At 39.3% G+C, this 24,341-nt stretch overlaps 1 protein-coding gene across 1 annotated transcript in view; it reads left to right on the top strand.

The window, feature by feature from the left end:
* The window catches only part of LOC117400323 (contactin-associated protein-like 2), a 508,692-nt gene that overhangs the window by 252,055 nt on the left and 232,296 nt on the right, over window positions 1-24,341 (top strand). The window contains exons 4-8 of the mRNA XM_034000113.3: window positions 2,816-2,963; window positions 12,274-12,477; window positions 13,384-13,568; window positions 15,911-16,054; window positions 20,180-20,444. Of these exons, the coding sequence (XP_033856004.3) occupies window positions 2,816-2,963; window positions 12,274-12,477; window positions 13,384-13,568; window positions 15,911-16,054; window positions 20,180-20,444 (946 nt within the window). The remainder of the gene's footprint in view (window positions 1-2,815; window positions 2,964-12,273; window positions 12,478-13,383; window positions 13,569-15,910; window positions 16,055-20,179; window positions 20,445-24,341) is intronic.

The raw sequence follows: 24,341 nt of genomic DNA, 5'->3' as shown, positions 1-24,341 counted from the left end.
ATAAAAGAGTGTAAAAAAAAAACTCACATTGACATTGGCCATAATAGGAAGTCTATGTTTAGTTTTGAACTATGGTGGCACAGTGTGTTTTTAATGTGCCTTTTAGCGCTGGAGTAAATCACTTTTATGTTTTCAAAACACAAGTGCATCATCCCAAATAGTGGTTTTTTTTTTGTACCTGTACATAAAATGAGCATGGCAGCTATTGTAGGTGTAATCTACACAACATTCTGTTTTATCCTTGTACAAACAACAGTGACACAGAATGTGAGTGAATCTCAATGTGTAGTACAGTATAATTTAATATGTATACTGTATACTTGCCACCTACAGTATTTTATATATTGTAAGTAAATTTGATAGTCCATATTCATAGAATATTGTATGTTAGAATATTGTATGTATGGTACTTTCAATGGAGAGACATTGAGCACAGAGTTTAGGTGGGGTATTTTGGAATGCAGGTTGACTAGAGGGAGAACACATATGACCATGGATTGTGAGTTGGGAAAGTTTCAGATCCCCTGTGTTAGTGTATAGTATAATAATATATAATTAGTTTCTCTAAGAATGAATAAGAGAGTGCCCCATAACAATTTTCGATTCAATTCAATGTCCATTTCATCAAACATGTACACTTGTAAACCATTATATCACAAACGTATCAGCTCAGATAACTAACTCATGAGCTTATCTCTAAACCCGTATGCCTCATACTGGGACTGTAGCACCCCTGTTCTGAGTTAGCGGATTGTTCTCTATCCATGTCATCCTGACATGAAAGACTCCCAGAGGCTTGCATCTTACCACAGGATTGAGCCCAGCTGGGTGGGGTGCACTCAGTATACTGATCCTCCTCCTCCTCTGTCTCTGAATCCTGACCGGCAGAGTCAAGGAGGGCATCTCCAGCTCAATCTTCTGATAGAGTCAAAAGCTGTTCAGATCAATGAGTGGCAGAATCATGACAATAAACTAATTTCTTTGGCAACTTAAGGGATTTTCACTGAATCTGTAGAAATGAAGCGTCTTACAACCAGCTCATATCTTCAGCTGGACACAGAGGCCTTTTATGTTGCAGGCCATTTTTTCAGCCCATCCAGCTGACAGCATGTTAGTTATTTGTTTTATGAACTGAGGTACCCTTTAGAAAATATTTTTTTTATTGAAATATTTGTATCACACTAATACAGTTTTTTTTATATAATAAAAGGCTCAATATATTATATATTTATGAATAGTTTTTTTTTAAATTTATTTTTAGGTTTACACAAAAATGTAAAAAAACAATGTCCTGATTTTTTTCATTTTAAAGTAAAAAATTATATTGCAGTTAATTTTTCACAATGCAAACACTGATATACAACGTACAGTTTCATATCTGGGCAGTTTTGTTTTTTTTACTTTATCTATTGGTGGTTTCTATTTAAGTGTATTTTATGAATACAAAATTTAAATTTGAAATACTGGAAGATACTAACCAGTGTAGCATTAGAGTGGGTCATAATATCATTCTGTGTATGAAATTAACAGAATTGAAATATACAGAGGGGGGGTCCCAAGCCATTCTCTGTGTCAACTTGGTTTCTGGTCACAAACTCCCCCACTGACAAGGAATACTTTTAAAAAGAGTTGTAAACTAAATACTGGACATGTGGCTTATCTCCACCATCGCTGAATGAATCATTTGGCGCCGGCAGTATCTTGCAGAGGCTACAAGCCAGACAGTTTGGTGTGCTTTGACACCTCGGACAGAAAACAGGCAGTTTCATAAATCCAGCTGACGGTTGGCGAAACATCGGACCAATTGAGAACAATGCGCTGTCTCGGAATGAGAACAACCAATGGGAAACACTCCACGTGGACTCAGGCACAGCCCAAAATAAACAAACTATCCAATCACAGGGGTAAGAGAAAGTTACAAAAGCATGAGCGTGACATTCAAACAGGGCTGCTGACACGAAATCCAAGGCTCTTGATACACAAGACTTTTATCTGAAGACACAGCCTGCGACCGGCTTGTACAGAGATACCGTTTTTTGGACACTCTAATATGAGATAAATAGTCTAGTGTTTGCTTGGTGTGGGAGTCTTGGGAGTCTTGGTGTGGGAGTTGTCTTGGTGTGGGAGTTGAAGGCTAGAAGTCAAATTTAGCTGTCTTGCTAATAGATCATTCTCGATAGGTTGTCTGGACGCAAAGAGCGTCTTTATCTCGCAAGAGTGAGAATTGCCTTCTGAACCAAAACTATATAAATGAGACTGATTTAACGATGCTTTGATGATCAAATATTAACGAAAGTAAATATTTGTGTTACTAATGATACCCCTATTAAGACTAACCTTCGTCTTAAATAGCTGTCAGGAATGCAGTTGTAACCTTTAAGGGAATCTCCCATAGATTGTTTTGGATCACTAATCAACCAGCGGGAGTGGGGTGTCATTGTTTAAACTTTCTTTTCTGTACTGTTTAGTTTAGTTAATTCTTCCTTTCTGTATTTTAGTTTAGTTGTTGCACCTTTAATTTTTCCTTTATTTTAGTTTTATTTCTAATAAAACTGTTCGTTTATATTCACTATAAACATTGTGCATTCTGAATATTACAATAAAGGTGGGTTCTGCATGATTTGAATTCAAATAAGGTATTATACTATTACAACTTAAACTAGTCCAAATACAAATATACCTTGCACACTACACCAGTCAGTCCCATATGTTTGCCTTTGTCACAAATAGAGCAATGTGTACCTTTGCATATGGAATCCAGACATAGATTATTTGAGGATTATTACTAACCAGATTTCTCCCTTCCCTCCTATAGGCATTTACAGGCAACACAAACACTGAGAGTGTGGTCCGTCATGACCTGCAGCATGCATTCGTTGCTCGCTTACTGCGAATTGTGCCTCTTGACTGGAATGGTGAAGGCCAGATTGGAATGAGAATTGAGCTCTTTGGCTGTCCATACTGTGAGTATTACATTAACATGTCTTAATGTTGGGGCACGGTGTAGCTTTTCATAGGAAACTTTTAAAAAACCTTTTTGGCAGATAAGCAACATTAATAATATTTGTATCTAAAACGTTAAGATTTTTCGCATTGCTTGAGATGTTGTACTTTAGTAATTGTAAAAAAAGGGTGCAGGGTTGAAAAAAATACTCAATTGTCACTAAAATTAAAGCATCCAAGACATGCAAATATTAGACTCAGCTTTCACCAAGATAAAATTATATTGTAGTGTTGGGGGCCAACCAAGATAGCTTTGCTATAATATATGAGCTTTCAGTGCTTTTCCTCCACTAGTTAATTTGGATTTCCTATTAGCCTGGTGTTGATGGCTGAAGTGTAATGCCTGCTCCAGGGATCAGCCTATTTGTGGCATCCCTGGTACATCAGCACACACAAAGCTGCCGATGCGTGCTCCAGATATCAACCAAAGTGTGGCCTTCATAGTGCCTTAGCATGGCAACTGTCTGGAATGGGCTGGATGGAGCACTTGGAAGGGGTCATCAGGTGGGCACCTCCCGTCGTGGTGTTTCGTCAAGTAGCCCACAACACCTCAGGAAGGACTCCCCTCCAACCTCCACCCAACCCAGCCCAGTTTACTTACCTTAGCCATCCATTCCTTTTTATTGATCTTAATTTCCACCATCACCTCTCTTTTGAGGTCCCCAATCGGCTTCTTTTCTCCTCCTGGTTACAAGACCTTTTCTTTAACCACCGGACCACACAGTCTCCTATATCTGAGAAGCTGGGTCACGGAGTGTGCTACAAATCCCTGACAATCCACCTCTACTGGATAAACCCAGACTCTCCACCTCAGCGGCTAACTCAGTATAACAGAGATTCTTCCTTTCATATGCCTCATCCCATGACACTCTAGCTCCACCAGGAGAACAAGGCGTGCTGAGACTGACCACAGGACAATGTCAGGTTGAGGTAGTTTTAGCAAAAATAAGGTGTTGACCAACATCTGCCTGCATTCTCCAATCTCTAGCAGCCTCCAATTGTCCTAGGCGTATCTTAGTTCTAATAACCTTTCCTGTCGGTTGCTCTCTTGGTTGGAGGAATGTTGCTCTCTGTGTGCAGCTATTACTGATATTGGAGGCAAGGTATTGATCTTATTATGCCATTCTTACAGTGCTAATGCCAAGCATCACAGCACCTGATCGTGACGCCAAGCGAAGCAACCCTGGCTCCGAGCCACCTTACATCACTACATCCTGTAAGAATGTGTTTCAGGGTAGCTGGTGATGAACACAAAGGACATGCAGGATTCTCTTCTACCCACAAATTCAGGTTCTGCAGTGATGGAAGAACATCATATGTGGACCTGATAAGAAAGCTTGTTCACAGGTATCAGCATCAGCAGCCAATCTTACGCTGTTCCACATTTCATCTATTTTCCCTGCTTAGCCTGGGACACCGCCTTGACACACCTCATCCACTCCTCCTGCTTTTGCACTTCAGTGACTACCAACTTCCTCCTTTCAGCTGGAGCTACTTTGTGCCACCTCAGGGGAGTTGAACTGAGACCAAGGCCCCTTTTTCTCTGTTGTACTTTCCTCATGATACGAAGGGCAGCCTTTGAATTTTCCCCCGCATCCTTTGCTGCCCACTTTCTCCCTATTCTCACTACCTTCTTTACACACTTGTCACATGATTCTATCAGTGTCATTTCCAGCCGAAACTTAGCGCACTTGAATTCCTCAGTTAGAGCTGAGACTGGGAACTGCAGTTTCCCTTTACCGTAGAGTGCTACCCTACAAAGACATTGTGGAACTCCCAGCCAATTTCTAATGTATGAACTAATGAAGACTTCCAGTCTCTCTACTGTTGACATGGAAACCTCATACCCAGCGGCCACAGAACCTTGGAAGAAGACCAAACTGAGAGCACTACTATCAAATCCTCTTTAACTCTTGCACTGCCTGCTGTCTCACCTCTCTCACTTGGACTGTCCTTTAACCGCTTGTGTGCTATGGACATACTTGGTACGCCCAGAAAAATCGCTTCCCCAGTGCTTAGGACGTACGTGGTACGTATTGAAATACATGATTAAAAAAAAAGAAAAAATCTGTATTGCTGTTTTTTCACTCAGGGTTGCTCATTGAGGAGTTATTACATAACATATTCAGTCGTTGGCTTTAATTTCACTATATTTCACCGACAAAATATATTTCATGTGATGCAGTTGTTAAATGTAATTTACAGCCTAGTTGAACGCAAGTGGTGGCTATCTTTGGCTTGTACTGTGAAACATCCCAAATTAATTTAAAACAATCTGTGTGTAACTTTCGTTTTCTTTTCAATGAGGATTGATAATAAAAAAAAGTTTATCTTTGATTAGTAGCTGTTTTATCGAGCTGTGCTTCATGAAATCAGCTTTGAAATAACATCTGACTATTTGTCTACATGTTGTTTTGCTGAAGTTGATGGTAGATACAGGAAGTATGTTGATACTTCTTGCGCCTGACTCTGATCACATGACACCACTCTAACGTATCGAGTGTGTGGGAGGTACTATTTGCAACTTTTTTTTTGTTTGTTTTTGTTCAGTGGCGTAAATTGAGCGATCCGAGGGTAAAAATAAACATTAGGAACCATCTGTTTGTGAAATCTTGTATCTCAGACTTGTGTCTGGTTGAAGAGAAACCGTTAGCATAAAGATGCACATATCATCTGGTATTTTTGAATTCGGGGCAATTCAAAACCACTGTCCTTTTAACAGTGGAACAAAAGCTGTCAGATTCACAGGTCCAAATATAAGGAAAAACAAGTGATTTTTGCTATATACAGTGGCATTACCTCAAATTGCAGAAGGATTATGGCTAACACACCATTGACATGCAAGGTCATGTTACCCATTTCTAAAATCCTTATTTTGTGCAGTTTCAAAAAATATATACTTATGCCAGGGTATCTCATTCTTTTGTGGTGTACTGGGCACATGAAATTGGGGTGGGTGCTATGGACTGGGGGCTGCATATTTCAAAGTGGAAAAGTCAAAGTGGTCTGCTGTCTGTTTAGAGCATGTAAACCCCCCAAAACCAATGCAGATATTTCCACATAGGCACAGGCACATGCAGCAGCTTAAAAGTTTCTAAATTTTCCATCAAACATTTGCATTATAGTGACTTAATGTGATGCAGGTATAATACATTTTATGAAAAAGCAAAACATTTTTTTACAATAATGGAGTATTTTGTGGTCACACGACCAAATAAACCACAAATATTTGGCACCAATAGAAACATCAGAGTCTGACAAAAAACAAACAAAAAAAAAAATCAAACAATATATGATTTTTCAGGGGTATCTGAAAAGGAAAATAGAGTAATTTTGATGTAAAACAGGAGAGTCACAAATTCACAGAATGCCTCTAGCACAGGGAATCACCAGGGCTTTAGTACAGAAGGGGTTAATTCTCCATCGTACCACCTCCCAGGACTCTATACAGACTTTTCTGACACTGTTGAATGGCCTCGCCATCAATATAGAACACCTTATCCATTACTTGGCCTTTGATGGTGGAGATGTTTCTCAGCATAGCGGGCTTGAAACTGTATATGTGCTCATCTGATGTTGTCTGCTAGTTTGCCAATTAACCGATTGGTACAGGCTTCTGTTGTAGTCGTGGTGGTCATATCATCCATGTATACTCTAAGTGGTTGCAGCTGCATGCCAGAATCCAGCTGTTCTCTTTTCTATCTTTATGACTAACACTTACACCACATTCTTTAGCAGATAGAACTGCTTGAAACCTGCCATCACATTCAGCAAATGAATTAACCTTAATTAAAATGTTTTCTCAGAAACAAATGCAAATATTTTGTATTTGTATTCTCCAAATATCAAAGCTGTAACAGTGCTTCACCTGTGCTTATACTGTTTTATACCACCATTTTTTATTGAAGACTGAACCAAGCCCTGTCTGTTCCAATCCTCCTTACTGCAATGTATGCACAAGTGCCCATTTTCCAAAAAGTAAGTGCATGTATACAGTTGAACTTTTTAGAATTGTAATAGGAATATGAATTTACAATATTTAAAAAATAACTATTTTCTGATTCAGTTTTCCAAATGCATTTGTTTTCTGAAAACTTTATCTTATGTAAAAGTACTGATTGATTCTGCATTCTATCGCAGAACCTCTGTGTGATGTTTAAAGTGTCTGTTTGTATTGTTGGATGTTTTTGTCTGATGCCTACACTTGTGATTTTTGGAACTTAGCTTCTGCTGTTTTGAGAGCCTCTTGGCCAAAAAAAGGATTGATCGATTGACAAGTGAGGCGAAGTCATTTGCATAAAATCATGAGTGTGTGCTATGCATGTGTTCCTGTATTTTTCACTAACCCCACTAAATGGATTGATAAATTGATCAAAGAGCAGTTTAGTTGATCAAACCTTCCTTTTTACAAATTTAACATTTAAATCGGACAGACATGCATATCTGGTTCTCAAGCAGCATGCTATTATTATTATTATTATTATTATTATTATTATTATTATTATTATTATTATTATTATTATTATTATTATTATTCAAAGCAGGTCTGTTTTCATGACTGGCATGCATTAAGGAAAGTTAATCTTTTCAATTTCAGTAAGGGTTTTAATGCACAAAACCTGAAATGGGGTATTCTGCTGGTAATTGTGTATATGAAATGAATGAGTGAGTAATTGGATTTTAATATTGAGAACAGGCAGGCTTTTAAAAAGCGTTCTACGTATTCTTCTAATTACAATTGTATGGCAGGATAAGCGCCCTTGTTAACGCATAATATAAGCACTTACAAAAAGTATCAGCAATTGGAGCAAGTTCTTCATACACGCAGAAATGATCCTCCTGGGAAATATGAGTGAAAGTATTCTTAACAGTTTAAGGCTAGTATATTGGATTTAATCATATGAACCAATTTTGGTGGCTTAAAGTTCTATGAGCAGCATGAAATGTCTATTTTCATAATTTGAACACCCCCCTCCCCCCCTTCAGAAGAGAAAGCCTCACTTTCTTACATTTCATGACAGAAACAAACCATTCAGCTTGGTGACTAGAGCAGAGACGCTGCTAAATAAAGGCTAGGTTCTTTATAAAACACTAATTAATTAAAAACAAAGCTACATAACCTTTGTCTGCAGTCTCTACTATGAAACACTATAGTTAAAATAATACATACATCAGCAATTGTGTTACAAGATACAAAACAAGTCCTGACTTTTGCTTCTTAACTGCAGACACAGAGTACATTTTAGTTCCTATCAGGCTTATTAAAACCACTTTTTTTCTTTTTGTCATTTTGTAAACACGTCTATCCAGTGTTGTTGCAGATCTTACCACAAGCAGTCATGTTTCACTCATTTTCCTAATCTGTATTTAACAAAATCAGAATTTTTTTTTTTTTTTCTTATTAGAAATTTAACAGTGTGATGCTTTGTGAATATGTCCCTTAATGTAAAGTGTTACCAAGCAACTCAGTCTCAATATCTGGGTAAAACTACAGAAACTTCTTAGTAGAATAAATATCAGATGATTACAGACTGCTTACAAATACATATAAAACAACTGTAAGAAAGATAACTTCTAAAATGTGTTTTATACATGTATAAGGGTAATGTTTACAGTAATTAATGTTTTTTGTTGCAAAGTGTTGGAAAATCATTCTCAGACAAGGCACAGTAGTCCCGTGCCCATGATTAATCAAATTTGCTACATCTCACACAAATCAAACTGAGCGCTGCACAAAAACAAAAGTGACAGTTTTTTTTTTTTTTTTTTAAGAAACCATACTTTTTTTCCCCTTCATTGTTATATTTAGGGCCCTACCAAATTCACTGTCCATTTTTGGAAATTTCACAGCAATAACATTTAAAAAATCTTACATTTCATGGTTTCAGCTATTTCAATCTTAAATTGTATGGTGGTGTGTGAACAGGCTGGCTGTAGGGATGGCGTCAGGCCAGGAAATGAATGCAAGACACACAGCAACTGCGGACGAAACTGAGACGCTGCGGCGCTCAGTGTTTTATTAACACAAATTTAAACAAAACGAAACACTTATACACAAAACAAACAGCACTTTGGCCAAAATAAATAGACAGTGGACGAACAGACAAACGTATAGCAATTATTTGTTATTTTAATTTCTCCTTCTCTCCCGTTCTCCACTTACGAACACACACAACCCTGAGTGAGTGAAACATTCACTCTTTTATACAGCTGTACTGAGATTGGATTGCTAATCAATCATTCAGTTGGAATCTTGGTACATCTGTACGTGAACTACTTTGTGCACTTCCCGTGCTTCCATACAAATATCCCTTTTACTCTGCATGTGAAGTGATTGTGCCATCCTCGTGTTTAAATATAAATATACACTTTATAACACTCGTGAGACATAACCCCACATTATATCCCATGCACCAATACATATACACCAACATTAATACACCACATGCAACATATAAACATAAAATACACACAGGGGTGGGGCACACTGCCACATGGTGTAACAAATTATGAACATGTAGTTAAAAAATTGCAAAATATACACATTTAAGGTCCTGAAGTTAAAAAAAAAGCATGTGACTAACAAAGTAGAAACGCTAAAAGAAAATGAAATTGAAATCCAGAGGATTGCTCTATGATTGTTGCATTTTGTTGCTGTTATTATTAAAAAAAGAAAGAAAAAAAGCTGTTCTGGTTTTAAACGTCATTGTATGCAACAGTAACTCAAAAAACGACTGAAATGCTGAGCATTAACAGGTCAAACTCTTTACCTAAGCCAGGGGTTGAATGTGAGCATGGAGTGTCCTGCAACTGTGTTTTTCTTCATTCCCTGTCTCTGCGGTGTAAATACCTGTCCGTATTTAGACACAGCTCTCTCTGTATCCACTGAGTTTGTTGGAATTGACAGACAGCGTCGAACTAGCCTTACGAGCAAGCCCGGGCAAAGAAGAACGGGTCTGTAGCTGGACAATATATCCAGAGGCAAAAAATATATAAAAGTCTCTTAAATTACTGGCATATTTCTTCCTTTTTTTGTCCTGTGGTTGCTTTTAATGTTTTTTTTTTCTGCTCATACTACTACTTTGTATATATTCGGCTTCCAAATTCTTTTACACGATCCACTGCAGTAATGATTGTAGCACTCTTTGATTTATTTTGGACACTCATTTTAAAATCTATGTCAAATTTGACTCGCCTAACGGTGCTACCAGTTGAGATCCGTAGGTCGTACTAAACCCGCCTTGGGTGCCTGTGTCTACCAATCCATGAGTAGAGCCCAGTTATTGGTTGCTGTCAAGTGTCAATCGATAAATCCTGTCAAGTTTATGATGATCTTTCTTTTTTAAAATGAAACAAGCTAATAATCATATCAGCAACTTGTAACGGTACATAAAACTTCAGTGGATTTTAGTGCAGGGTAAAAGTACACAAAACAGACCAGATTTCATGCTGCAGAATGAATTTCACGGTCCGTGTCACATGTTATATTAAAAGAGACAATAGTATGACAAGACCCCTCGTCAAATGCTCTGAAAATCAAGTAAGCCCAAAACAATTCAGATTGGGCATTTGTAGTCAGAAAGTGAGACATGCGTCAATGCGGGAAGAAAGCTGAGAATATGTAATATAAAGTGATTTATGGGTAAAGAAATGTACATAAAAAAAATTCAAGCAGATACCTGCCGGTACACATCTCATCATTATTCTTCACAGTGCAGAATAGCTTAACTACGATAGGCATAGACACACAGCTGAAGAGACAATCAATTTAGTGTACCATAAAGAACCTGGGAATGCTGTTGGAATCTGCAAGGAAATCTGCCAAGCAATACAAGTCAAAGTAAAGGTCACACAATGGCAATACTCTACTTTTATTGAGTCCAATGATTGCACAGGGCTAAAACGTTTGCCAAGCATTAAAAAAAAAATCTCATTAGCACGACTTTTTCACAAGCCATTTATCATTTTTCCATGTTTTGACATATGAATCACATTTATGCTGCCACAACACTATCATTTAGGATAAGCATTCTGTTTCCCAGGGCATAAACTTGGACCCAAACATTTTTAAAGAATTGTGTTCACACCTTTAAGTTTGTAACAGGAATCTAGTGAATTTTCCTAATAGGAGTCATGAAGATTGATCTCATCCTTGAAAAGTCAGAAATCTCAACACAAAAATAATACCTACAACATTTGCAAATAATAATGACAATAAAATAAATGTGATACATTGCCTTACATGAATTACATTTTTTTTTTGTTCTACAAAACACTGACGTTGAACAGACCATTCTAAGGTAAAATACGTTAGCGTTTCACAGGAGGCAGAAAACAGAGAGACACGCTTTGTTCTTGGTTCCAGTCTTTCTCTTTATTACAACATACACACTTTCTTCACTTGGCAACCAACATCAGAAAAAACACAGACCAACGATTGACACAAAATGGTGGCACAGTGTCTTTGTATAACTTTAGCTCCACCCCTTTTTACAAATCATGGTACGGAGCTCAGGCACATCCCATTGGTCCTCAGCCACACACTAGGACCAATGGGCACAGACAAACAACAGCCAATGAGAACAGACATATAATAACCAATGATAACAGACCAGGGAAGACAAGCAGGCAGGCGGGTTACATTGCACATGGGAATACACACAGAAAGGTAAACAAAGCAGCGGCGGAATTCAGGAGGGAGGGAATAACACACAGCATGTAAACACAACTAGACAGTGGGAATGATAGTACACAAACACAATGCACAGATTGTTACAGTACAAACAAATCGGTTTGATTTTGGTATACTAAATTAGGCTAAAACATAAAATAAAATTCCCTCGACTTGATTAGATTAGAGGAACTCTCATTCATGCTCTGATTTAAAAGACAAAAGAGAGAAAATGCAGAGGTTCGGTGAGTTATAGGTATAACAAGGACACAGGGAACTCTTTTTTGTTTGGAGTCCAAAATGGCAGCTTACAACATTAATAAATAATAAATAATAAATAATAAATAATAAATACTGCCTTAGTTTTATCTTCACATTACATTTGAAGGTTACTGAGAATGCCTTGCCTGCTTCTTGGGTTAAGTTACAATTTCGCAGGCCTTGCTGTGGTTTATCAGTCAACTCCAGCTGCAGTTTTTCAGTAAATGTGACCACTATAATAAAGAGCAATCTCCTGTCCATGCGTCCTTCCCATCAAATAATAAAACACGGTATAACTTTAGATAATCACTGAATGCTTATCTGCTCTCTCTTTTTAGGGGCCGATGTTATTAACTTCGATGGCCATGGGGTGATATCGTACCGATTCAGGTATAAGAAAATGAAAACCCTGAAGGACGTCATTGCCCTCAAGTTTAAAACCTCGGAGAGCGAAGGTGTTATCTTCCACGGCGAGGGACAGCAAGGAGACTATATTACCCTGGAGCTCAAAAAAGCAAAGCTGGTGCTGCAGTTAAACCTAGGTATTTATGAAGAACTGTGTCTCTATTAGGGTCTATTAACTTGTCCAACCAAGATAGTATGATAGCTCATGGGAATGCTCAGAGCAGTGTAGTGCTAATATACTAGTGTCACAAGTAAACCTGTAGTTAAGAGTTCTATGAACCTTTTCCCATTTTAAAAGAAACCCTTCCATAAGCCAACATTTCAAATCATACAGTACATCTGTTACCATTGTGTCAATTGTATCATATATATTGATTTGCTGGTTGTTTGATGTTACTTGTTTGTTAATTATGTATTTAAAAATGTAATGGTTAAAAAATAAATAAATAAAGGATTGCTTTAACAGTAACTAACAGTAGTTCTTGCATACAGTAGCCATTCACTACAGAAACATTATTTCAAATTGATTGTGTGTCTGGTGGTGTAATTGTAATAAAATATTATTTAAATACGGTATATTCCTTGGAGTTAAATTAGTAAAGTCTCTTATCAGAAAATGTTAAACCAACTGCCTTGTAAATTAAAATTTGTTGATGGCCTCTTGAAGTTTAATTATCTCCTGTGGGGAAAGCATATCCTTGAGGACTGGGATATTGTGGAGTAACCAGTCTGATTTACATTATTACACACATCTAGAGGACTGCTTATCCAATTTCCATGAAACTTTGTAAGGGCATTCATTTGCCCAAGTTACTGAAATTATTAAACTCCGCAGATATTTTGAAGAACGTGTCTGTATTTACTAATGTCACATTTTCATGTTTACATGCTGTGGTTGTACAGTAGTAGGTCATGGTGCTCTGCTACTGCATGGTAATTCTGACAACACATGCCAGCGATATGTATGTTAATGATATACTTGTTTAAATGTTATTAAACACTTAATTCTACAGATTTTCACTTTTCATTTCCCTGTCTCTTAGGGAGTAATCAGTATGACTCGATATTTGGACACACATCTGTGATGACAGGAAGTCTCCTGGATGACCATCACTGGCACTCTGTCATTATTGAACGATACGGACGGAACATCAATCTGACGTTAGACAGACATGTGCAGCATTTCCGCACTAATGGGGATTTCGACCACCTAGACTTGGACTATGAGGTAAAAAATTTTTAAAAAAGGATCAAAACCTTTCTGTGCTTTTGACCCTAATAAAAAATGTATCCTATTACTAAATCATAAAAAAAAACAATAGTCCAAACTCTTTCTTATTAGAATGGTTCAGGTTTTTGTTTTCCCTTAAGGTTCATATATATTCAATTAGCAGAAGCTTGGTTTGACCACACCAGCTTCTCAACTTCCTTTGCCTTGCGGCTGTGGGATTCGCAGAGGCCAAACCCATGAACCCTTTGTGACCCTGTCAGGATGTGCATAGTGAAGTGCAGAAAGGGAATGTCTACACCAAGTTCAGCCAAAAAACTTGCTTTATTATTTTAAAAAGCCGTTGGTCAAAATAATAAAGTCACCCCTGCTACCAACAATGGTATTAGGGGGAAAGAAAAAGACAACAGTCTCCAAACAAAAAAACATAATAATTAATCCAGCACAGTGGTGCCACCTGGATCCCTCCGTGCAAGAAAAGCTGTGCTCTCAACACCAGGTTATGGTGTGGTGCTGTGCTGGGCTGTGTAGTGCTGTGCTGTGCTATGCTGTGCAGTGGATAGTGTCCTGGGTCCTCTTGCTGGCTGTATAGCTGCAGCTCCCGTGTCAATCCTCTGCAACGAAAACAAAACAAACACAGAACGGTCTGGCACGTCATCAGTCAGCAGTGTAAGGTCAATGGTCACACAGCTGCACCCCTTTTGTGCTGCCAAGCTCCATCCCGTAATCAACCCAGCACCCCGGAGACGGCACAACACTAACCTTACCAAACATCCTTCCTGATCAGGAGGCAGACTTACAGCTCGGATTCCTTCTCTCTCCATCAGAGACCCTCAAGGAATTTGAGTAAAGACTACCCTTGTTTTCACTGGGGTACCACTTTCTCAGCTTGCAAGTGACATAGAAACAGTGAGTGCCATGTAATTGCATTGGTAGAAAAAAAAAATTGTATCTGGAAATAAAAATGCTATCACCACCACTGAACTGTGCATTTAGGAGGGAATAGTCTGTAACAACTGCCCACATATTTAGTGTCATATCCAATTGCAATACTAAGGTTACTTTACGTATGTTTGAGCAGATACCCATCTCTGCTGTTTCCCTTCTAATGGCTGAGTGCTTGCCAACCACTTATCTTGGTCTTGTAATGGTAGACTAAGGGAAAGGCTTGTTTATAAAGTCTAAGGCTTTGGGCTCAATACAATACTAATGATTTTGCCTCTCATTTACATTGTTAATGAGTTGCTTTGTCCAGTAGGTTTTTGAAGTTCATGCTTTGTCTTTTCCAGCAATCTATAGTTGTCTGTCTGAGACCTGTACTGTTTCAAAATGCTTGATGGGAATTGTGTGTTTCTAACATAGGTTGTTTTTTAACTGATTTTAATTAGTGGATTGCCAAAGAAATGTATTTTGCTTTCTTGGCTCTGGGAGACCTAATTCTGTGTACAGATGTTGACACCAGACTGATGTATTATCACACATTCACTTACATAGATTTTCACAATGCAGCTCCCATTGTTGAATACAATGCCTAGTGGTTTGTGCTGTCTGATGAGCACTGCAGCATTGACTTATGGATCTTAGTTGTCATTCGACCCACTAGCATGTCAGCATGGTCTGATTTATCAAGTTTTTCAAAGGAATACATCTTAACAGATAATTATTTACAGGATTTATTTGGAGGAAGCCTCATACCAAAGCTGTTATTCATATTATTGTGTAGCTGACATTACAAAACAAATGGGCAGTAAGTCTCAAATGAGGAAAATATTAAATGAACTCTAAAAGGACTGGTGAATAAAAATTGTGGTTGTTTTTATGCTTCATAAAAGGCTCACTGCACAACTGTTCATTGTTACCACCTTTAATATAAACTTCAATTATGATTATCCTGTGTAAATGTGCTTTTTATTCAAACTGTTCCATAAATCATTGTTTTCAACTTTTTTTCTTATTTGGACCAAACTTCATAACCTTTTCACTGCCAATAGAACACTACCTCTCCTGCATTAAGCATAACGGTGATAAAAAAAACAATGATTTGGATGGTAAATAAGAACCCTGCAGCAGCTTGGTAGTTATGAATGTGTGTATCGACGGGGCCCTGTTAATGAATGTTTAACTCACGAAAGCCAGCAACAGGTCTTTAAAGGGTTACTCAAAGCAGGCTGACCAATCGGAGTTCCCTGTGCTCTAGACTCTGCTGAACTAAGTCCCTTTCCAGGTAGAACCTTGTGAGAGGTGAATGTCAAAGTTAAGCAGGGGCATCTCTCTTTTAGTAAGAGGTTAAGCATTGGAAAACACATAATCATTATTGAACTGCTTCTTGTGTTCTTTTACAGCTCAGCTTTGGAGGAATGCCTTTTTCTGGGAAACCAAGTTCCAGCAGCAGGAGAAATTTCAAAGGTTGCATGGAGAGCATCAACTACAATGGAAATAACATCACTGACCTTGCAAGGAGGAAGAAGCTAGACACTACAAGCGTGGTAAGAACTTTGTATCTTGTGTTAAAATTTTTTTTTTTTTTAAACTTCTGAATGAAGATCAAAGTTATATCATTGCCTGTAGACATTTGAATGTTGGTACGCCAGAGTTCTGTCTGGGAGGATGTAGGAATGTTCTCTTCTTTGGGTTGACTTAACCTGAACACACTGTACACTAAGTCATACATGAATACATTAGACCAGGGTTATGATCTGTTTGGAGGGTATAGATAAATGAAATACCTTTCTTAGAATCTGCAGGGCACCACCTCCTTCTTCCCGTTCAGGTTCTTCCCCTCCCTCTTTTTTCGTCAGCAGCGATCGTTGACACGGGTTCCGCATTCTCAGTGGAAAGTTTCAGGTCCCTTGTCAACGTTGGGGGGGGGGGGGGGGGCTGTGGCAGCTGTTCTGGGGGCCCCTCCTTTGCCTCCCTCAGTGACCGCCACCGAAACTAGCCCCTCAGTGGTGGTGAAGGGGCCAGACTTTTTGCACTTGTGTGCAAGCGAGGAAGGAGTGCTGGTGGTCGATGGCAGGTTGGCCTGCCTGTCATCTCCCTCCTCCTCATCGGAGAGCCCAGCCTGGGTCTTACTCTTCCCTCTTATCCCACCAGAGGAGACCCCCTGCTGCATCCCGGGAGGCACAACAGGAGAGGTTATTCCTCCGGTGGTGGAAGGCTCAAGCTCCTAGGGGGTGAGGTGTTTTGTTTTACGGGCGGCTTTCCCACCCTTCCTCGCAGGGGGCTCCAGCGAGGGTGTCTCCTTATCAGGGACACCCTCTAACACACCACTAGATGGTGTGGTGGTGGGCTTTGTTTCCCCCTGCTTCTCTCCCCCAGAGGACTAGGTCTTCTTCTTTCTTCTGGGAGGCTTAGCCCCGTCAGCGGCCTTCAGCCCCCGCGCACTCTCGGGTGGCGCAGAGGGTCCAGCCTTTTCAGGGGCGGCCTCTCCCTTTTCTCCTCAAAATGTTTTGGGGAGAGGGGCAGCTGTTGCTTTAGTCCCATCAGCAGCTTTCTTCCCCTGCCCACTATTGGGTGGCACAGAAGGTCCAGCTGCTTCCAGGGCTCCCTCTCCGTTCCCCCCCTCATTTGTTATTGGGAGGGAGGCGGTACTTTTTTACCCCTATGGACTCGGAGGAGAGTGGTGCTGGCACAGGTGCCTTTGCGCCCAGCTTGAGCTTAGGGCACCTCTTTTTCTGGTGCTCCAGCTCTTTGCAGTGGTAACACCACAAAGCTCCCCTCAACCATGTCCTGCTCTGCCAGGTGGATGGTGACCTGGCGTCAGAAGGACAAGACTTGACTGAGGGGCTGGTCCTTTGAGCCCAGGGGGATGGGGTGGATGGCTGTTTTTATCTCCCCCAGAGCCTGCAAGTGTGGCCTGAGCAGGTCGTCCTTCAAGAAAGGTGGCACATTTGAAAGGACGACCCTTGTGCCCAGGCCCGCTGTTCGGTTCGACAGGGACAGTGGGATCTCTCTCGATCGTGGTGTTCAATGGTCCAACCACCTTTGCCATGGCCTTGACAAAGCCCCCAATCGAGAGGGGCCACACAGCCTGTGCTACCTGTATGCCCCTCCCCCACTCTGCACACAGCAGAAATGGGAGTTATTTATTATTATTATTATTTATTTCTTAGCACACGCCCTTATCCAGGGCGACTTACAATTGTTACAAGATATCACATTATTTTTACATACAATTACCCATTTATACAGTTGGGTTTTTACTGGCGCAATCTAGGTAAAGTACCTTGCTCAGGGGCAGCAGTGTGGAGTAGTGGTTAGGGCTCTGGAATCTTGACCGGAGGGCCGTGAGTTCAATCTCTGGTAGGGAACACTGCTGCTGTACCCTTGAGCAAGGTACTTTACCTAGATTGCTCCAGTAAAAAACCCAACTGTATAAATGAGTAATTGTATGTAAAAAATAATGTGATATCTTGTAACAATTGTAAGTCGCCCTGGATAAGGGCGTCTGCTAAGAAATAAATATATATAAAATATATATCAAGTGTACAGCAGCAGTGTCCTCCACCTGGGATTGAAACCACGACCCTCCTGTCAAGAGTCCAGAGTCCTAACCACTACTCCACACTGCTTTTTAAATAAAAACTAAAAACAGTTTTGTGTATAAAAATAAAAACCGAATACCTTTTAAGAAAAAAAATTAAAATAAAGAAAAATCCGTCCTGCACTTGCAAACAAGCACAAGTGCAGGGAGAGAAAGAAAAAGAAAAAACTGTGTTTTCTATAAAATATAAAGCACCTAAATCAAAAAGTTGTGAACAAAAAAGGTGCACTACTACTTTATAAAAATAAATATGTAAAAAGATGTGAAAAATAAAAGGTTTAATCAACTGTTTTTAATGTTTTTTTTAATTGCTACTTGAGGAGCTCAGAAAAGTATGACCTCTCAGTAGTAGTAATAGTCCTATTTATACATGTTTTATTACAATATCACCCTAAACCGGGTGCTAAAAAGAATATTTAGCACCCTCAGACAGAGGAGGCTAACAAGGAGAAATACTAAACTGCATTTAAACAAAAAGACATTTAAACATGACTGCAAATTAAATATTAATTCATAAAAAAATTACCAAAAGACATGCAGTGCACTCCATTTAGAGCCCTGTGGTCAGTAAAATCCATAATAGACGGCATTGCAAACTCCACACTAGAAAGAAATAAACGTATGACATAGACTTGCATTTCGTGTCTTATTTCATTGCTACACTTACTAACATGTAAAACACATTGTGGGAGACACAACATCTAACAAGTATCAAGGTTGTGATCTGAGCACAACCTGTGCTGCCAGATACCTTCTCAGGCTGTTAACTTTGACAAAGTGGTAGTGCATCTGGGTATCAGAGGAAAACAAAATTGTGTCTCTTCCTCTGGCAATTTGACATGCTTGCTGTGTACAGTGAAATGCAGGTTATAATTCATACAGAGATAATGATATTTAAATTCAATAAATCACACAGAGTGAAGACTCCTAATACCAGTAATTGCAGAACTACATACCATTTTGCATACTGTTATATCTTTGAAAAATTGTCAAAAGTTTGGTGAACATTTCAATATTTTTTTTTACAACTGCAACAGTACACTACATAATTCACAATAGACAGGAACAGCAAGCTTTGAGGATGCTTTATAAGTGCAGGTATGTTCACGACTGCATGCAGTAAAATAAAATTGGTGCATTTGCTATATTGAAAAATATTACAATGCTCAAGAGCGCTAGCTATATATTTCGTTTCTATGTGGATACTGTAGATTTTTGTTTATGTGCACATTTCTGCGGGGAGGGGGTAATTCTAGAAGAGGTAGGATATTAAAAAAAAGCACCAAAAAAAAAAAAAATCTTGAGAGCCAAGATGGTCTAACATTCTAGTTGTTCTTCATGTCTTGTTTCTATTTTTAAATTTGAAAGGCTGTTGCCTCTTATCAGGCAATATGCACAGGATTCTGTGTATCATTCAATGCTGTGTATGATAAGAAGAGATTGAGGGAGATGGGATGCTTTTCATATTCATTGAAAAAATATTCAGAAATCCACCAAGTTCTATGTCTTCTTTGCATTAAGGTATTATGAAGGAGTTACTTTACCTGAAGTTATGGAGAAATTGGATATTGCATTTCGCTTACCTGATTGATGCAAAAGGCTTCCATTTCACTGAAAGCTAGAAAAGTGACTTCATGTTGCACCACATATTTTCAAAGCGACTATTTATTTTCAGTATTCAGTGCAGTTAAGAAGAATTGTTTTCATGGTAAATGGGTGGTTGTAATTTCAATCTATACAAAAACAGGCATGGGTCTAGTTACAGCTATATAAATATTTCTACAAAATATTACAAAGTAAAATTTAAACAGGACATATGTAACGATTATTATTATTATTATTATTATTATTATTATTATTATTATTATTATTATTATTATTATTATTATTATTTAACTTGTATATGTGCACTAAGGGATTCAATTAGTTTAATATGTCCTTAGGATATCATTAGAAGAAAAGTAAATGGAGAAGTACTGTCCAGAAGGCAGACAGCCCCCCTTACCAACTCTTCTGTCATGTCTATTGAACTACTCCTCTATAGCAGTTTATTTTAATTGTGTTTCAGGGTAACCTGAGTTTCTCCTGTGTCGAGACCCATGCGGTGCCTGTCTTCTTCAACGCTACCAGCTACCTGCAGCTCCCTGGCCGTGCCAACCGGAATGAAATGTCTGTCAGCTTCCAGTTCCGCACATGGAACCCCAGTGGCCTGCTTCTCTACAGCACCTTCGCTGAGGGTCTTGGGATGGTGGAAGTTGACTTGAATGAAGGCAAGGTCAGCGCCCACATTAACCTCACACAAACAAAGAAAAGCCGAATTGACATTTCTTCAGGTAAGTCTGATATTTTTTTTTTTTTATTGTAGATGATGGTCATTAATCCTTGGAAATGCAATATATGTAGAGTATACATAAATCTAGAGTGCCTTATGCAGTGGGATGCAATTGCATCTTGTAAGAACAATCTACATTTCCCTGATAGAAAAAAGAAAAGGTTTATTTTAATAAGGCTTGTCCCTTAAACCGGGATATTTATCTTATTAAAGTAGGGAGTAGAGCATAGTGGCCGAAAGCCTGGTTACCCAGGGGCTTAATTCTAGAGGAGGGGGAAACCAATAGGCTAAAGTTAGATGACCGTAGGGGACGGGAGAGTACATACTGTATGGTTTTAACGGTTCAAATTAGTATGAAGGTTAGTACAGGTCTGTCAATACAGCACTGGATAGGATGCCAGTGAAGTACGTAAGAATTAATACTGTTATGTAGTCAAGCAATTTGATTTATGTAAGATTGTAGTGCTACAAGACGGTGGTAGGATGCAAATGGTTATGGAATGGTTTATTGTTATCCCATTACATGCATTGCATTTGCAATGTCAAAAATCATTGTTCCAATTCAACCGGCAACAATGTCAGTGATGTTATCTAAATTTCATTGATCATTTGTTTCTGTCACAAAACTCTGTATTGAACTCTAATGGGTTTTTTACTGCCTGCATGACTTCAACAGCATCATAAAACAAAACAAAATCAGGAGTATAAAACAGTTACAAGTTAACTGATGTTTGTCATGTTGAATGCATATCTTAGTTAATCATCTGTTAACTAGGTAAAGCATAGCAAAAACCAGAGTGAACCATCCTAAATGCAGGTTTAGAAAGTTCTTCCATAACTTTAAACATTTAATCGTAATGAAAAAGGTGCTTGATCACCCTAATGGGAATAAATAATAGGACACTCAAGTATCCCCATTTTCAGAAAGACCTTTATTATAAAGTATTTTAAAATACTATCAGTCTAATGTAGAAAGATAGTTGATGACTGTTTAACAAAAATGTTACATGAGCAGTCAAATCATTTGCTCAAAAGAAGGGGGAAAAACTGGATACATAAAATGGATAACAAAATATTATTTTAAAAACAGTTTTAAATGCCTGTGACAGATTGGCAAAGGGGTTATTGAGACTCAGAGATTGTAGCTGTGGCTCCTGAGTGCAGGATGCACCCTATAGCCTGGAGGTTGCCGTTTCGAGTCCAGGCTATTCCACTGCCGACCATGGATGGGAGTTCCCAGGGGGCGGCGCACAATTGGCCAAGCGCCGGTGGGGGGGAGGGGGTTGGGGTGACTTAGGTTGGCTGGGGTGTCCTCGGCTCATCGTGCACCAGCGACCCCTGTAGACTGGCCGGGCGACTACGGGCTTGCCTGTAAGCTGCCCAGAGCTGCGTTGTCCTCCGACGCTGTAGCTCTGGGTTGGCTGCATGGTGAGCCTACGGAGTGAAAAATAGCGGTCGGCTGATGGCACACGTTTCGGAGGACAGTGTGTGTTTGTCTTTGCTGCTCCCGAGTCAGCGCAGGGGTGGTAGCAGTGAGCTGAGCCTAAAAATACAATTGGCTATTTCAAATTGGGAGAAAAATTGGGTAAAATCAAATGGCAACTACTAAATAAGAAAAAAAAAATAGATAGTAGCTGTGGTTTTAAGTGCTGTGCCGTGCATTTATTAGACAAAATAAAATCGAAAGGACAGACAAAACACACAGCTCACAGAGCCAAAATAAAAAGATTAAACAAAACAAGTCTCGAACACAAAATCCAAAAACAATCCTCACCCAGTTCAAACTATTCTGGTGAGCTGGAGCCCTACTCTGTCACTGGAGGATGGTGTGTCTCTCCCTCGGTCGTTGGAGACTGGTGCGGCTTTCCCTCAGGAGCCTGTGGACGCTCGGCCTCCCCCCTCTTGGGCTCTGGACGCTCGGCCTACCCCCTTTTGGGTGCTGAATGTTCAGACTCCCCCCGTTTGGGCGCTGGATGCTTGGGCTCCCCCCACTTGGGCGCTGGACACTTGGGTTCTCTGCTCTTGGGTGCTGGACGCTCAGGCTGCCCCCTTTTGGGGGACCACCTCCACCACAGCCCCGAATCATTAAAAAGTATTACAGAAATAAACACAAAATATGTTATGCTTTATTGCTTTGCTTAGTTGAGCAATTTACGATGGATGTTACGATGTCCCAAGATCAATGGGAGGGATATAGCATTTATCTAAAATGCACCATATTGCCCATAAACAGGGTATACTTTGGACAGTTTTGACACATTTTTGTAATAACTTTTATGTAAATAATCTTTTGGAACTAAGCATGTGATATATTTACAGGTAAACCTGGGTGCTACATAATAGTGTATAAACATTAATCATATCACGTGACTAAAGGTCGAATGTTCCAGGCTTCGTGGAGTCAAAGGATGCACCTCCAAAAATCTGAAATAGACACTTTATCCTTACTGTTTTCAACATTGGACAACTGAAGAAGTTTAAAAATAAATAAATAAACAAAATGTGTAGTGGAGTTTAACTCCACAGAAAAAAAAATCTTGCACTTTATGGCCAAAAATGAACCAAATGTTGCTGTGCAAACGGAACCCTGAACTACTTCCTATAGAGAAAATCATAAACTGAGTAATGTTAGCCGCAAACAAATATTTGAGTCCTTTTTTAAACAGTTACAGAACATTGAGTCAATCAAACAGGCCATCCTGGAACTTGACAGCACCTCTTCTGTTTTCCACAGGCATAGGAAGTTTCCTTTCAGTCCTCTCCATTTCAATTACATCAATGTCTTCTAGAGGTGGGTCTGTGAAAACTCTGTTTCTCTTGAACTTCACTCTGAAGTATGTTTAATCTTCCTCACACACACACATTCGTAACGGCTTTTCTTCCCTGCATATTTGACAACCAGCCAGTCATCTTCAGTTATGTCAAAAAGCTCCTCATGCTCTTCTTCATAATTTTTTTTCTGCTTCCTCCTCCTCCGCCTGTTTTTCATCAACAAGCAGTGATCCAGGTGTCACCTGATTATGGGGAGCATCAGTTTCCTTTTCTACAGTGGAAGGGTCACCGTTTGCATCAAGATCTTCTACACCAATGCTTTTTCCTGCAATGACATTAACTTTCCTGCGTCTGTGTCTTTTTGGGGCAGGTTCACCTTTACTCTCTGTCTGTGGAGATTTCATGGTAGAAAGGAGCTCCACCACACATTCAGATACTGTTGACCCGACCGAGGTGTCAAGGTCTTGCTGTCCGTTATCCTGAACTGATGGTAACCTGTCCATCACTGGAGAGGGATTCATTGGATATATTCCAGTTTATGCAAAGCCTGCCTTCAAATTTTCACTTTCATTTTCTTTAAGTTTGTGCACTAGCTTTTTAATTAGCCAAGGAAAGACATATTTTGCCACTGAGGTAGACTTGCGTCCTCCTTTTTTCCAGGAAGTAAGAATTTCTCTCCATATGTGCTTTGTTGGCCTGAAATATGCCACATCAAGAGGGGAGATAGACAAATCTGATGTCATTAACCCTGCATGCAGTTAGAAAAGATGCTGAGAAGTGGGAGAACAGGTTATCTCCAATCAAAACTTTTGTGCCTTGAAGTCTTCTGCAGTAAGGAAGAACTGTTGAAAGGAACCGATCTTCCAAGCACCATGCATCGAACCAGCCACTCTTGGTACGGTTGTAACATGCTCCTGGAGGTCCACCATTGACACAGGTATCTCATATATGCTCAGCTTTGTACACAATATATGGTGGAAGAATTACCCTTCTGGGTATTTGGTTCCACGTCTAAATATACAAGTAGCTCTGTCAGGGTCATCAGAGGGGTTGGTTTCCTCATAATTTATTATATTATCAGGAGGAATGCAATCAACAGATTCGTTCAGATGATTGAAATATTCTG

Source organism: Acipenser ruthenus, chromosome 4, assembly GCF_902713425.1.
Source record: "Acipenser ruthenus chromosome 4, fAciRut3.2 maternal haplotype, whole genome shotgun sequence".
NCBI lineage: Eukaryota > Metazoa > Chordata > Actinopteri > Acipenseriformes > Acipenseridae > Acipenser > Acipenser ruthenus.
This window is presented reverse-complemented; position numbering and strand designations above follow the sequence as displayed.